Raw genomic sequence first — 15,623 nt, forward strand, 5'->3', positions numbered from 1 at the left:
CTGTTTCATCGCAACACTCTTATCTCTCTATGTATACACAAACAAAAGCTTAAATCAAATCAGCAGGTAAAGAAGCTCAACAAACTTCCTCCATGTGGTTGGATGATAGTATTAGACAGTTTTGCAACTCAAGCAAAGTGATATGTTACTTATTTGTGATGGACTTCCAACTATAGCTTCTCTTCAAAATATAAAACATACTTTTTTACACAAGTTTATTCTTTTTATAAGAGTACCAAACATTTAAGTAAACTTTATAATCAAAGGCTCATAATTTTTCCATAATAAGGTTCAATTTACCCACTTTTGAAATTCGAATGGAATATGTTGACAAAAAAAAGAAAAAGGTAGAAAACAAGACACAAGTCGAGTCGGATAGTCCCCACCACCACCTATTTAGTAGCCTACCATAACAACAAATTTACAAACCTGTAACGTTACAATTCCTTTTGGTCCATCTTCAAAAACCATTTATATTAAAATTACTATGCTAAATTGCTTTTCCACGTCACCACTACCCGTTATGCCTCAGCTCCCGTGAGCGTACTAAACGACGCCGTTCTCGGGGTTCTTCTTACCACCACCACCCACCAACTCGATTTGCCTTTCTTCTCTACCCTTTTCCCAAATTTGAATTCCCAATTTTTCAAATTAAAAAGAGAATCAAAAAGTAAATTAGATTTAAAAAAGAAAAGAAATTACAAACAAAGAAAAATCATTTTGAAGAAGTGTGCACACAGATTTCAATCGTCTCTCTCCCACTCTCTTCTCGGAGAAAGCTTCCTGATTAAGCTTTCCTAGTCTCCTCCATTGCAAAATCTAGCTCGATCTGTTAAGGTTTCTCTGAGTTCTTCACATTTGGCGTCAATTTTAGCAACTTCCTTCCCAACCAGTACCACTGTGCTTCGATTTCAACTTTACATTTCACCATGATCCCCGACGGACAATTGAGATTGCCTGCTCCCAAAGTCCGTGACGGCCGCGTGTCTCCTTCAGCTCCTGCTCCGCTCACCAGAACCTTAGCGGTGGCCGATACTGACGCCACTTCCGAAGACGGTATGAGTACAAACTCCGAGGACCTCTCTCTCGATTCGTCTCCCGAGGACAGTAGAGTGTCCAGTGCCGTTGGTCGCAGCTACGGAAGAAACTCGTCTTATTATACTTACTCCGAGGTGAGCTCATCAAGAGACACTTTGGTCGGTGCACGCGAACAAACCGGACCTAGATTTGATGGTGATACGGAGGAGGATGAATCCACCGATTCTGCCACTAGCTCGCAATTTTCTCCTCCGCCGCCGCCAGCTGGGAGGATTAATGGCGGCGTATCTCAGGTGGAACAAACTCACTTCCCTAAGACGGACGGGAGAGCAACCGTCGAGAAGGTTGGACCTTAACCTTTCGTGTTAAAATCTCTGATTGTAGAGTATTTTGAATGATGGATGATTATTCCCCGTTCGTAGAGCTATAAAATGACATATAATGGAAAGATTATGCAATCGGGTTTTATTCTCATATTACTTGATTGTGGTCTAAATATATGGATTCTGTGATCATCGTCATAACAATGTCTGGTCAGGACTCAGGAGCTTTAGCTGATGTTGAAAGGTCTTTATGTACAACCAGACAAGAGTTGTTTTCTTGTTTAAGTTTTATACATGTCTGTATTCCCTTGTATAATTGAGGAACAACAATTATGTATAATGGATTTGTTTCCTGATTGATCTTCTCAATGCACTTGTTCGTACTCCAGGATATTGATGAGACGTTTTCTTCTGAAGAAGTAAGCGATATACCCAGTGCCCCTCCATTTTCTGGGGCAGCAGAGGAATCTGAAGAAATTAAACCGGCAACTTCAAGCGTTCAGGTTTCAGAAGTCAAAACAGGAGATTGTGTAGAAAGCAGAAAGACTGGCCACTTTAATAGGTACTTCCTCTTTATTTGAAATGATTTCTCAGGCTGCTAAACCATATTCACTTTTTGCTTCTCTTCCTATAGACCTAGTGCTGCTTCTGAGTCATCCGGGCCACCTGATCAACATCCAGCTCGACTGCCAACTTTTCATGCGAGGTAGGTCTGATTGATCATTTTTTTCTTTGCTTGAGAAATTGGCTGTAGACACATAGAAAAACCCCAGTGTTATCTTCAATCCGTTTAGTAAACAAGTAATATTCTTCTTTTTAATCACCGAGCTCTTTTATGTCCCTGATACAGCTCTCGTGGGCCATGGCATGCTGTGGTTTCTTATGATGCATGTGTACGACTTTGCCTACATGCATGGTCAACGGGTTGCATGGAGGCTCCCATGTTTTTGGAAAATGAGTGTGCTCTGTTACGAGAAGCATTTGGGTGAGTTTATTTCCTTGGATAAATAGTCTAGCTTTCTTTATGCAAACTGAAGTTGAAGGATATTTTTTCGTCCTTATGCCTCCCTCCAAATAAATACTGAATAACAGATTTGTATTTGGGTTAATACTGACTAACAGGTTGCAGCAGCTCCTTTTGCAATCGGAGGAGGAGCTTCTGGCGAAGCGATCTTCGCAAGCTGCACACGAAGGAGTTGCACCCAAACCAAAAAAAAATATTGGCAAAATGAAGGTGCAAGGTAAACTTGAATTTTGTGTTCCATCTGCTTTCTGGCTACTCCTATAATCAATAGTCGTAAAATATATTTGTCTGTTTTTTCAGTACGACGTGTTAAAACAGTTTTGGATGGTCCAACTGGCTGTAGTATATCATCTTTGAAGCCATCATTGATAAAATTTGAGAAAATCCGGATTCACTTTTCCAATATGTCAACTCGCTTATTTTCTGGATGGCGGGCTCTAAGGAAGATCCATGTCCGTGTACCAGCCAATGGTTCATCTCTTCCTCGTCAAAGTCTGGCATATGTACATGCTAGTACACAGTACTTAAAACAAGTCTCTGGTCTCCTTAAAACTGGTGTCACAAGTTTACGTAATAATTCAACGTCTTATGATGTTGTACAAGGTATGTGATTATTATTAACTGCTTGCCTATTCGGGCAGAATAAACTTAATGTAGCATCATGGTTTTTGATGAAATATGCCATATATATGTATGTATGGAAGTATGTGTAGGAGAAGTTAGAAAGAAATTGTCTCTCCATGTTTCCCACTTCACTACTCTCTGCTTTTGTACAATAACTTTTATAAATATGGATTGATCCGTTTGGTTCTGTCTTTCAGAAACATACTCGTGTAAAATAAGATTGAAAAGCTTAGCTGAAGATGATGCCATTATGATGCAACCCGGGTCTGGTGAAAGCCATGTTTTGTATGTTCTTATGTTCCGAACTCCTCTTTCCACTCTCCCAAATCCACTTGGGGCAACTTTCCAAATCTGTGATATCTGACAAAAGTGTATGAAATTTCAACAGCTTTCCTGATAGTCATGGAGATGATCTGATTGTTGAGATCCTTGATCCGACCGGGAAGGATTTTGGGCGTGTGCTTGTCCAACTAGCAAATATTTCTGAAGATTCGGTATGTCCTATTTACTTGCCTCTTTAATTTGTTAATATGTTTCAAATGCCTTCTAATAAAGAAAGCATACAGGCTGAGAAACTTCGCTGGTGGTCTGTTTTTCGTGAGCCAGAACATCAACTTGTGGGAAAACTCCAGCTCTATATTGACTATTCAGCAAGTTTTGATGATAACAGCCATTTGAAGGTGGGGTAACAACCTAGCACTCATAATATTTGGTTCTGTTGGTGATTTCTTCGCAGTATACTAAGAGACACTCGAGCTGTCTATTTCCTTGAGGAACTATAAAGCTTTATCTCGTACAACATTAGCCTCTTCTCTTGTTCATAGTACTAAGCTGTTTTAATCAGAAAATATTGTCATACTATAGTTGCTGACTTTAGACTTGTTAAGGTGTTATTAGCAATTTTATTAAAGATGGGATCTTTATGGCTATCTAATTGCTCATTTACGTATGTTTAGCTCCTCATTCATTTTTAAGTCCATTGCTTGAAACCTTGCTCGAAACTTTTCGAAGCTATATCTTCTACTCTGAAGATTATGTCTCTGATCACAGATATAACTCATTGTATTCTGTTCATCTGATTTTGGTGTATTGATTTTCTTTTTCATCTACCTTTAGTGTGGTTCTGTTGCGGAAACAGTCGCATATGACCTAGTCCTGGAAGTGGCCTTAAAAATGCAGCGGTTTCAGCAAAGAAACTTGTTGTTATATGGTTCATGGAAATGGCTATTGGAAGAATTTGCCACCTACTATGGGATTTCAGATGTCTACACCAAGCTTAGGTATACCATACTCACTTTTTCTTAAATCTTATTATTTGAGATATGCTATAACTCCGTTTTCTCTATCTTGCTTATTTTGTTGCTTTTAGATACTTGTCCTATGTAATGGATGTAGCTACACCGACTTCCGACTGTCTCCATTTGGTACATGACTTGTTAACACCTGTCATCATGAAGGGAAATGGCAAGAGCGCCTTGAGTCATCAAGAGGTACATATGCAGTAATCTATTACTACTTTTCTGTGCTTTTTTTTTTTTTTGGTTTTTGTTTATTGTGTGTGGGTTTTGGAGTTATGTGTTTTTTGCCTCAAGTTAAGCTTTGGACTTAGACTTCTCGCAGTTGCCAACATGACATATTTAAGCATCAAACAATATCTCATATCATCATCACGTTAATCCTGTTTTGCTGTTGATCTTTTCTTCTTGTGGAAGCATAATATTACTTTCTGCTTATGACTGCTTATGGATCTCTATTTTTTATATCTGCTTTCAACAGAATCGGATCCTGAATGAAATTAAGGACCAGATCGAGCAGATACTGAAACTGGTCTTCGAGAACTACAAATCTCTTGATGAGTCGTCATTTTCTGGAATGATTGATGTGGTCAGTTCTGCGTCAGGAGTTCCAGCGCCAGCGCTCACTCCTGCTGTGAAATTGTACACACTTCTGCATGATATCTTGTCTCCGGAGGATCAGACTAATCTTTGTCATTACTTCCAGGTATAGCATATAACCTCTCAGTTGCCTTATCTTACTCTTGATCAGTCATTTTTCTCATTTATCTGGCATCAATTCATTTATAGGCAGCAGCAAAGAAGAGATCTAGAAGGCACTTGGGTGAGACAGATGAGTTTGTTGCAAACAACAGTGAGCTCAATTTTTTGGACACTTCTGCAATGTCGGCTGCTTACCAAAAAATGACTATGGTCTGCAAGAATGTAAAGAATGAGATCTATACTGATATTGAGATCCAAAATGAAGATATACTTCCCAGGTTAGTATGCAAGTGGAAAAAAGTTACGTTTGTCTCCGCAGTTGTTCCAGATAATTTATACGAAAAATAACTGAACTAACCCCAGTCAACTGTAGTGGTTACTGTTAGTTGGTTATATGTTGGTCACAAGCTCTAGCGTTTCAGACAGTGGTAATAATTTCAACTTACAGTAGATAGACTTGTGTATTTATTAGCTAGTGGTCAAATTTTTTTGAGATTTGGTAGAATCTTCTTTTCCTTCCCTTAGCTTCTCTTTCAATCTATGGTTATACCTAGATTAGCATCACCCGTAATATTGCTTTCATGTGTTATCAGCTATCTTTGAACCTCAGTTGTGTCATTATGTTATCATTTTTTTTGTAATTGAGATGTTTAGATGTGTATATTGCACTAAAAGCTCTTGTAAAATCTTCCTGCAGCTGTTGATTGCCCATGTGTTTGTTATATATTTGTATGCAGTTTTCTTGACCTTCCAAACCTGTCAGCGTCTATATATAGCACAGATCTCTGCAATAGACTTCGAGCATTTCTTGTTGCATGTCCGCCCTCTGGCCCTTCACCAACAGTTGCAGAACTTGTGATTGCAACCGCAGACTTTCAACGTGATCTTTCCAACTGGAACATTAGGTAGGTTGTTTAGATTATCTGACTTGTTGATTGTCTGTTATTTTTGACTGGCATCGTATTTCAATTTACAGTCCTATCCAAGGAGGTGTTGATGCAAAAGAGTTGTTCCATCTATATATCATGATTTGGATTCAAGATAGACGTCTTTCATTACTTGAGTCCTGCAAACTTGATAAGGTGTGTATACTGATATTTTTGTGTGGTTTCCTTCAGATGTGTTTTTTCTTCTTTTTCATATCAAAGCTATGGAGAAGCAAAAGTATTTCTCTTGTCTCTCTCGTTCTTCAAACTAACTTCTTTGTATCGTTAAAAAACTGTCAATCAAGCAGGTAAAATGGTCTGGAGTCAGGACACAACATTCAACAACTCCATTTGTTGATGAAATGTATAAGAGGCTGAACGAAACAATTCAAGACTATCACGTTATCATTTCCAGATGGCCAGAGTATATCTTTGTTCTGGAGAGTGTAAGTTTAGTTGTCCCTTGATGCTTTTTGAATTTGCGATTTTGAAAATATTACATGTATATACCATTGCATGTTATAAGCTTACAACGTAATTGTATGTATGGTGTAAATATGGAATGAAATGGCTGACACTGATTGTGTTTCTTTAGGCCATTGCTGATGTTGAAAAAGCAACTGTGGAAGCTCTGGAGAAGCAGTATGCAGATGTCTTAGCACCTCTAAAAGAAAACTTGGCTCCAAAAAAACTAAGCTTCAAATATGTCCAAAAGCTGACCAAGAGATCTGTGATTGCATATGTAGTCCCGGATGAGGTGAGCATAACGTTCCTACATTTTATTATTCATTAGAAAATATAATTGTTCGCTGAGAAGTTGCTGTATGTGCTTGGTGCAGCTGGGCATTCTATTAAACTCCATGAAGAGGATGCTTGATGTTCTACGGCCTAATATAGAGGCTAAGTTTAAAGCATGGTCGTCATGCATTCCTGATGGTGGGAATGCAGCTCCTGGTGATCGTCTTTCTGAGGTGACAGTGATGCTCAGAGCCAAGTTTCGTAGCTACCTTCAGGCTGTAGTTGAAAAACTTGTAGAAAATGTGAGTTTCCCTTAACTCTTTTATTTCCTAAGCTAATCAAAAATATGTTATCAGCATAAAAAATGAAATGATTTGTAGTACTGCCATTTCTTCTGGAGTGATGTTTCTTGTGTAACGAACGTTTGTCCATGTTTTGTTATCTGATTTAGCATGTTTGGAGGTTTTCCCTTTATTATATATATGCTTGTGTGGTAATCATGTTTTTTGTTTCTTTTCAGAGCAAGCTACAAAAGACAACAATGTTGAAGAAGATTCTTCAAGATTCTAAAGAAAGTGTTGGAGAATCAGACATCAGAAGCAAAATGAATAACCTGAAGGAGCAGCTCACCAACACAGTGAATCATCTACACTCGGTTTGTGAGACGCATGTCTTTATCGCATTGTCACGAGGATATTGGGATCGTATGGGGCAGGTAACTAATTTTAATGCCTTCTCCTGAATTTATGTTTTGTGGTGTTGGAGCGCTAATTCTTCTTCTGTGTGTGACAGATTGTTTTAAGTTTTTTGGAGAACAGGAAAGAGAACAGAGCTTGGTACAAGGGTTCTAGAGTTGCTGTCTCGGTAAGTCCCAATAAAAACAGTAATTATTTTAAATGGTATGAGTCAAGACTTTTACCTGAATTACATGAATGATGCGTATTTTCAGATATTAGACGATACATTTGCAGCACAGATGCAACAGCTGCTTGGCAACTCGTTAAGAGAGCAAGACCTGGAGCCTCCTAGATCGATCATGGAGGTTCGGTCGATTCTTTGCAAGGACACTGCAGATAATAAAGCCAAGTCATTCTACTACTGAGCATCGAACAGCTAAAAAATATTGTTAAGGTTCAGATCTCATTTGCTCGTCTGCTTGAAGCTGCAAGTATTATACTTGGTGGAGCAAATTGTCGAAACCTTGCTTGAGGAAAGCTTTAGATGTATAATAAAGTACAATGGTTACCACATATTTATTTGGTACTAGATGAGTAGATGTCAATATATATATTACCAGACTGGCATCACATCTTATACGAGTCGTGATAAGAGTTAAGTTTAGAGGCAAAGATTGAAAAGTAAGCAAGCATCGTATATGAATACAGCATCATATACTATAGTGATGAACAAACAAAGGTCAGTTATATGACTTGGGATTTTGTTTCTCAAGAGATAGTCTTAAAATAGCATAAACGCAGCAATATAGTAAAAGCAGAACATCACTCCCACCAATAAAGAGGACAAGATAGCGCAGAAAGTAGAAAAGGCGCAGAACATCACTCCACCAATATAAATCAAATTTGGAATTCTTCTTACGGATTATTCAAATGTACATTACTACAAATCAAATTTTCCATAGACAATAACCCGAACTCGTCCACTACTCGAAAACATTAAACATGGCTAGGGTCCATTTTGAATGTAACGACGTGACACGTTAAGCTCTACATGCAACGACGAAACAAATCTTGTAATTGTCCAGGATCAGTTTCGTAATCACACGTATGCCACAAAGCCGACTTATGGCAGCTTTTTTTAATAAGGGAAAAACATATGGCATTTGTTAATAAGGTTTGGTCGAATATGGCACATATCTCCAAAATTATTAAAATCAGACAAGTTAAAAAATTATATCTATATTGTAGTAACCCTAAATTCACAAAGTCTCTCTCAGCCGCAGCTTTCTGACCAAACCATACGCAATACCGAAGAAGACATGTACACCCCCCCGCTGGTTTTTCACAAGTGTAAGATCTCTCTCTCTCTCTATATATATATGTATATAATCGGATCTAATTTATGATTAATTTGTTTAATCGGTGTCCGTTTCGTGTAGCTGGTAAGACATGTGTGTTTTGGGATGTGGAGGATTATCCAATCCCAGATGGCCTCGATGCTGCTTCGATTTACCATAGTATCAAAGGGGCTATCAAGAACTATGGCTGTGATGAGGAGGTGTGCATTCAGGCTTATGTTGGTAATAATACCTTCTCGGATGAATTCCTACGTCAATCTTCGGATGCTGGAGTCATATTCGAAGTCTTTACACGAGGTGAGAAATCCATTACTGATCTCTTTTCTTCTTTTTTTTGATATATGTAATCTAAGATCTCTGTTACTTACCTACTTAGACTTTGTAGGGGGTCAATATGAGAGACATCGTTCCATATATGGTGACGTTATGTTGTGGACTCTGGAAAATCCTACACCATCAAATGTGATTGTAATCGCAAAACTATTCGACGACGACTTGGCTACTAGTATTCGTTTTTTGAGTACGGTCTGGTATTATGGTGTTCTCATATCCCAAGCACCTAAGCCAGAATGGGAATTTCCTCTTGGGAGCGCACCCTCTTTCTTGGCAAGCATATTTGATGGAGGAAACATTAGCGGAAGCTAGCGGATACTCTCTGGCTGTTACCGACGACTAACTCTTTTGCAAATCTATCTGTCCTCAAGGGATGTTCTATATGTTATTATTGTCTTTGTGCTGATATCAAGCTTTTGGTTTAAACATTTTTTTACATTCTCTTGACCATCGCCTTGCACTGACGTTTACTGTGGGTGCATGTGCATGAAACTTGAATACTTGTGCTTGGGACGTACGGAAGAGGTGGAAATCGGTAGAAGATTGAAGAATTAAGCAACCATATATATATATATATATATTGATAAAAAAGCATATATAGCGATGACAAACAGTGGTCATTATATATGGAGACTTTTCTTTGGATTAATAGTACTTTCTGCTAATTTTTATTAGTGCTTTCAATCGAATATGATCCTGAATGAACTTCAGCTGCAGCTGCAGCTGCAGGTCTTCTAGAACTACAAATATTTTGATGAGTCTGTCACTTTTTGTTCAGCTAAACTTACTACACTACTCTCCTATCTTTTGGCCACCAAGATGACGATATTTTTGTAGTTGTACAAGTATATATAATGATTTTTTTTTTTTGCTGTGGTTTTCTTCAAATTGCTAAGGAGAAGCAACAATATTTTCCCTTGTCGCTGAATGAAACCATTTCAAAGATTGAAAAGGAGTAAGGAAGCACCATTTATAACTAACAAAGGCAATGTATATACAGTATATGCTTAATTCAAAGCAACAGTCTAATTAAATAGTGTAATAATAAATACGATCTGGGCGATCGATGAGAAAAGCGTACAAGTTAATATTACTCCCGGCCTATGACAATGCACAAGTTAAACTTACTAGGGGTCGATATCATTTGAAAAAGTGGGTGGGTATTCTTTCATATACCATTCCACTTCTTCAGGGGTAAGGCTCAGGAGGATCGGAGGTTTGTATGGGCGGCCAGTAAGCAATCGTAAGACTGCCGTCACTTGCGACATCATAGTAAGGTACACGGTTAAGACCTTGTGGTGGCTCTTCTTCAACGGCAGTTTCTTGGTTAAAGAGAATATCAGGGTGTTCTGAGGCAACAGTGAAACCTTTATTTTCTAAAGCTTGACGAAATCTGCAGAATTTGAGGTCATGTTCCATGTTCTCCTTTTCTTCTGAGAGTATCAGCAAATTTGCTGGCTCTCCCAAGCTGAATGACCAGATAGCAACGTCCGCAAACATAGTGTTAAACCTGCCAAGTTTATCCCCTGCATGCATGCAAATATAGAGAGATTACGTACGAGAGGGTTTAATTTATATATAATAAGAGATATATATTTAAGTTTAGAGGAAGGAATTGGATTTGATAGTGAGAGAGAGAGAGAGAGAGAGCACCTTCAAAGGGATGGACACGAAATCCGGCGTCCCAAAATTTGGCTTTCAATTCAACAAAGCTTGAATTCTCGGCACCACCGAAAACCCAAATGGTCAGCATCATTCTAATATCAAAACCCTCCTTCTTTATAGCTGCTTCGATTTTCTGCTTGATGCAATCAAGATCGAGACCTTCTCCTTCAGGGATTGTGTAATCCTCAATATCCCATATGACTAACGTTTTACGCACTGTACAATTTACACAGATTTTAAAAAACAAAGATCTCGCCACAAATAAAACTTAGATCAAATCCAGATCAATCCTAGACAAAATATTCTACCAACTATCTTCTTAATATTAAAAGAGAAGTACAAAATTGAAAATCAGAACTTTTTGTCAAAAAATTCCAAATTTACCCTTCAATTTCTATTGATTGAGAACCTTTCTCAAAATTGACAGGGGTAAAATAGTCAAACAAATAAATAGAAACAAAAGTATTCAATGGATCCGCGCGTCTACACCATAAACCCGTCCGAATTACTTTATGGGTCCTCAACTTTGAATCAAGGAAGAAACGTGTGAACAATAATCTGCAGATTGTTGGGCTCAAAATTGTAAACACACAGCCCATTAATAAAACATTTAAATCAATTAAGCAATGATACACTGATTATTCATTGTTGTTAAAAACCAAATCGGCATAATATGATTAATACACGTAATCTTAGATTTTTAGCACTCACAATATTTCTTGGTAATAAAGAAAATCTTCGCAAATCAATAATTTTTGAACACTAATTATATTTCAATAATTTAATCTTATTCAAATTTATATCTTATTCAAATAACAAATACCTTTATTAGTTAAGAGAACAGATAACACACATTAACGGGTTGAATACAGTAACGGATCGAGTACATATAACGAATATTCTATTCAACCTTTACTTCTCCACCCTAAAAAATTATCTTACTACACCAATATAACTAACACAAATACGATAACGGGCGGGTATAGTAACGGGTCGAGTACATATAGGCTATAGCCGATACTCTATTCAACCTTCACTTCTTCACTTAAAAATTGTTTTATTACACCATTATAACTAATATATTTAATGAAAATACCAAACAAATATAATAATTTGGAATGACGAATTAGATAACAAAAACAAATAATAATTAATCACTATTACTCGACATTAAAATTCTAACTGTAGGTGAAACAATATAGTACCAATCACTCGATTTTAAAATCACAAATAGCTTTATTTAGAAAAGAGATCAAATACAATAACAGGTCGTGTACAAATGACATATATTAATATTAAGTTCAACCTTCACTTCTTCCCCTAAAAATTATCTTACTACACCAATATAACTAACACATTTGATGCAAATACAACATTTTTGTTACATTAGAAAAATGAAATAAATTAATTAATCTAAATTAGGTAATTATAAAATTTTAAAAATAAGAAACTAAAATTTATTCTCCATATATCGACCCGCGGTGTACCGCGGGTTTAAACCTAGTATATGTATATGACAGATAGACAGAGATCATATCATAAACAATTGATTTCGAGAAATCTTACGGCGGTCTGTCTTGCTGCTGGTCCAAGGGAACAATCTGCGGTATGTCTCGCAGGTGGTCCGTGGGTACGATTCATTTCTGGGCATGGTTTCGACGTACGGTGTTTTCCACAATATCAGAGACGACGCTAGCGGTGGCTGATGAGAGCCTTTATGAATTTTAGGGCTACAGTAGGTTATAACTTACAACCAAAGCTCTGTCAATTTGTCGGGCTGTCCATGGGCCTAATATAATAAATAATTTTATAACTATTAAACTAATATAATTATTATGTTTAGTATAACAAAAAAATAATAATTTACACAATTAAACTAATATAATTATTATGTTTAGTATTTTTTTTTCTTTTTAAACAATCTAGATCTGTAAATAAAACTCTCAGAACTGTAAACAAATATACTTTGAATATGTTTGGAATTTTGGAAATTATTTGGCTATATATAAGCTTAATAACTTTATAACTATCTTGTAAAATTGAATATAATTTTTAGTAAACTATCATTATCTTATAACAATAAAAGAAAATTATATTTTAAATATATCTTTCTATTTTTTTAATCTCTAAATTTCGAATTTAATTAGTTTTGATTTATTAAATATAAATTTTTTATATTAAATCTGGAAAAGATTTTCCTTCTATATAATTTGTTTGTTTTTTTGTAGCCAAGTCAGTTGGGAGATCGAGGAACATTTCTTCAGAGATGAGCTAGATATCAAACTTCTTAGATTATTAAGAACTTGAAGAAACCCGAGATACATTCTGACTTTGATGCTCCATCTGAACCTCAACTGTCTAAGTGATTGTATCTCTCTATAGAAACACTCAGAAATATTTTGCTTGGTGGAGCAAATTGTCGAAACCCTCAGAAAGCTTTTACATGTAAAATAAAGTACAATGGTTACCACATTTTTCTTTAGTACTGAATGTTTACAAGACTGGCATCACATCTGATATGAGTTGTGATAAGAGTTAACAACACAATAACTGTCAAGTTTACTTAAACACTCTTTACTAAATTTGAATGAACGTGACAGAGTATTAAATTCAAGACTTCAATGAGAATAAATCTTTGGTAAATCTGTTAAGCAATTAAGAACGTTGCAACTTTCATGGCGGTTTCCGGAGTTGAAATTTCATGTCAACGTTGTTTCAAAACTTTATCACAGGCATCCGATTATACTCTAGCATATTAGACTTATTAGCATTCTTAATCGTTTATAGTTTCTTTACAATCTATAAATTATTTCTAAGAGCTTATCACACTTGACTTCAGAAGAAGCTGGCATATCAAATTGAGATCAAACGAATCATTAAGATTGCATTTTGAGGATACAATGGAAAAGGGAGGAGCATATCACAGAAAGAGAGAGAAGAAGCAACAAACTGCATTTGTACAGAGATAAACTGAATGATATATATAACATATATTGCCAAGACAAGGCTGCTGTAACTTATGATAATCATGTAAGATGTGTCTATACTTCAGACAAGCTTTGATATAGCCTGGCACGACATCCAGAAGGCTTTTGATGCGATACTCAGGATCATCGGGTTTTGATATATCCTGTTACCGATAAGAATTAAAAGGGCCATTAGATTAGTGAGACAATCAGAAACATTTAGACACTCAAACTATTAACTGTATCTATTTTGTTCTGGATGTACCCTATTGCAGTTGCGCTCCATGATGCTACGTTGTAAATAACTTTACTTCCCTCCCAGGCTTTTCGAAGCTTCCCTTTTCTCTTCTTCACAGAAAACATCGTGCTAAGTGCTACAATGCCAATTCATATGAAAACTCTTAGTATCTGATAAAAAGTCTTTCATAAGGAGACATGAGAGTCAACATCACTAGCATCCTGTTGGAAAGAGAGCTTAGGGGATTCAACAGATAAGTAGGGTTGTCATGTATTTGGTTGATTAGGGGTCTTGGGGAAAGAAAGAGTTTTGGAGTTCTCATTCTCTACAGCAGGACCCTAGGCTACGACTATCTTTGTTTCCGAGAGAATAGCAAAGTAGAAATAGGTTCTAACTGTAACTGATGGAAGTTCAAGATTTACCTTTCTGAAGCTGATCAGGTGATATATCCTACAAAAAGATAGCACTCAGATTAATATCACATCAAAAGTCAATGAGACATACAAAAATCGAGCAAGCAAGATATGCGCGTTAATGTACCTTAGTCTGCTTAAGGGATGATAAATATGTAGCCATGAAACACGCGATACCGTCTGCTATATCTTCTTCCCTAACAAGGACATAATCATCTTCTGTTTGACCCAAATATTCCTCACCCCATACATCATCTTCACTAACTACGTCCCAAGAGCTACCATCTTCTGCAAATTCAACAAGTTATATTACAAAAGTTATCTCTACAACGAATAACAAATACATTGGCAAAATCACATTGGAGTAAAACAAAGGAACAAACTGAAACTTCTTTCCTTACCAGAAAGGTCTTGAGGAACTGAAACTTGAGCTAATTCTATCCTTTCACGAAAGTCATTACATTCAACTCTAGATTTGATGAGATCATAAAACTGCACAAGCAAACCAATCACAGAATCATGAACCGAGTCACAAGCTTTTAAATTCTAAACTAAGCTAATCCTCCATCACAATTTTAAGAACTAGAGAGAGTAAGGTAATATATAAAGCATACTTTATCGGCTTCAGGATCTCCTGGATCGGAAGAAGACGACTCTTCCCTGTCCAATTCCTCCTCCTCCTCGTGAAGTAGGTCACTCTGTTCGCCGCCGCCGGAAGGACTAGTATCGGTAAGGTCAAGCAGCTCAAGAGCTTTCTGGCAATCCTCGAGCAATTTATGCAACGTCTTCCGCTTGACACGAATACTATCTAAATCGATGCGAGTTCCTTTGTTCTCGGTATCATGGGACAAGCAAGGTACCTCGATTTCCATGGCTGTAGCGGAATCGGAAAGATGTGCTAAAAGAGAAGGAAGACGAATTGATTGATTTGATGATTGTTCTGCTCCACAATTTTTCCCCCTTGGCGACCTATTTGTTTGTTTTATTTCGACCGGAATAAAAGGAAAAGGAAATAAAGAGAGTCGTAAGTAGTAAGACAACAAGCAATTAAATTTGCTCGATATAGAATCTAACTATTGAATCTTAAGCACAAAAAGAAAAAGGTTGCTTTAAATTCCTAAAGACATTTATTTTCAATTATTTTAATTATTTTTATACTTTTTCCTTACAAACAATCATATGGAAAAAGGTATTGATTCTAGTAATTAAAAAAAAATAGCAACAAATCATAATTAACCAGCATTAAACCATAATTAAATTAAAATTTTTAAAGCATGCCGGTTAATTTTCACATATGTCATTA

At 36.6% G+C, this 15,623-nt stretch overlaps 5 protein-coding genes across 7 annotated transcripts; 2 read left to right on the forward strand and 3 right to left on the reverse strand.

The window, feature by feature from the left end:
• The first annotated feature begins 645 nt into the window (after positions 1–645).
• Positions 646–8,006, forward strand: LOC17877920. Of its 2 annotated transcripts, none has more exons than XM_023779175.1 (21): positions 646–1,382; positions 1,751–1,923; positions 1,996–2,067; positions 2,212–2,346; positions 2,484–2,602; positions 2,686–2,988; positions 3,207–3,294; positions 3,398–3,503; positions 3,576–3,689; positions 4,126–4,289; positions 4,379–4,499; positions 4,786–5,010; positions 5,094–5,284; positions 5,744–5,911; positions 5,983–6,088; positions 6,238–6,378; positions 6,528–6,689; positions 6,772–6,972; positions 7,191–7,385; positions 7,463–7,534; positions 7,620–8,006. In XM_023779175.1, the coding sequence occupies exons 1-21, from the start codon at positions 930–932 to the stop codon at positions 7,770–7,772; spliced, it is 3,462 nt and encodes a 1,153-aa protein (XP_023634943.1). In that variant the 5' UTR covers positions 646–929; the 3' UTR covers positions 7,773–8,006. The 2 variants fall into 2 exon arrangements, with proteins under 2 accessions (XP_023634943.1, XP_006283027.1); XM_006282965.2 differs by having other exon boundaries at positions 649–1,382; positions 6,241–6,378.
• Positions 7,797–7,921, reverse strand: LOC111829609 (the record flags this gene model as incomplete). The annotated part of the gene is given in 2 exon segments (XM_023779176.1): positions 7,797–7,874; positions 7,877–7,921. Coding segments are annotated over 2 exon segments (123 nt in total), but the record flags the coding sequence as incomplete, so codon positions are not given.
• A 628-nt stretch (positions 8,007–8,634) lies between the features above and the next one.
• Positions 8,635–9,476, forward strand: LOC17878973. The gene is made up of 3 exons (XM_023779564.1): positions 8,635–8,697; positions 8,787–9,002; positions 9,091–9,476. The coding sequence occupies exons 1-3, from the start codon at positions 8,667–8,669 to the stop codon at positions 9,348–9,350; spliced, it is 507 nt and encodes a 168-aa protein (XP_023635332.1). The 5' UTR covers positions 8,635–8,666; the 3' UTR covers positions 9,351–9,476.
• A 750-nt stretch (positions 9,477–10,226) lies between these two features.
• LOC17879215 lies at positions 10,227–12,354 on the reverse strand. Its single transcript, XM_006285068.2, has 3 exons — positions 12,270–12,354; positions 10,692–10,919; positions 10,227–10,564 (listed from the first exon to the last, which is right to left on the reverse strand). The coding sequence occupies exons 1-3, from the start codon at positions 12,352–12,354 to the stop codon at positions 10,227–10,229; spliced, it is 651 nt and encodes a 216-aa protein (XP_006285130.2).
• Positions 12,355–13,537: 1,183 nt separating this feature from the next.
• LOC17879206 lies at positions 13,538–15,316 on the reverse strand. Of its 2 annotated transcripts, none has more exons than XM_023778379.1 (6): positions 14,935–15,316; positions 14,722–14,812; positions 14,448–14,605; positions 14,330–14,357; positions 13,935–14,043; positions 13,538–13,833 (listed from the first exon to the last, which is right to left on the reverse strand). In XM_023778379.1, exons 1-6 carry the CDS (start codon positions 15,190–15,192, stop codon positions 13,752–13,754), a joined length of 726 nt encoding a protein of 241 aa, XP_023634147.1. In that variant the 5' UTR covers positions 15,193–15,316; the 3' UTR covers positions 13,538–13,751. The 2 variants fall into 2 exon arrangements, with proteins under 2 accessions (XP_023634147.1, XP_006284194.2); XM_006284132.2 differs by having other exon boundaries at positions 14,448–14,608; positions 14,935–15,314.
• Positions 15,317–15,623: the final 307 nt, after the last annotated feature.

This window comes from Capsella rubella, unplaced genomic scaffold (assembly GCF_000375325.1).
Source record: "Capsella rubella cultivar Monte Gargano unplaced genomic scaffold, Caprub1_0 scaffold_7, whole genome shotgun sequence".
Taxonomy (NCBI): Eukaryota; Viridiplantae; Streptophyta; class Magnoliopsida; order Brassicales; family Brassicaceae; genus Capsella; species Capsella rubella.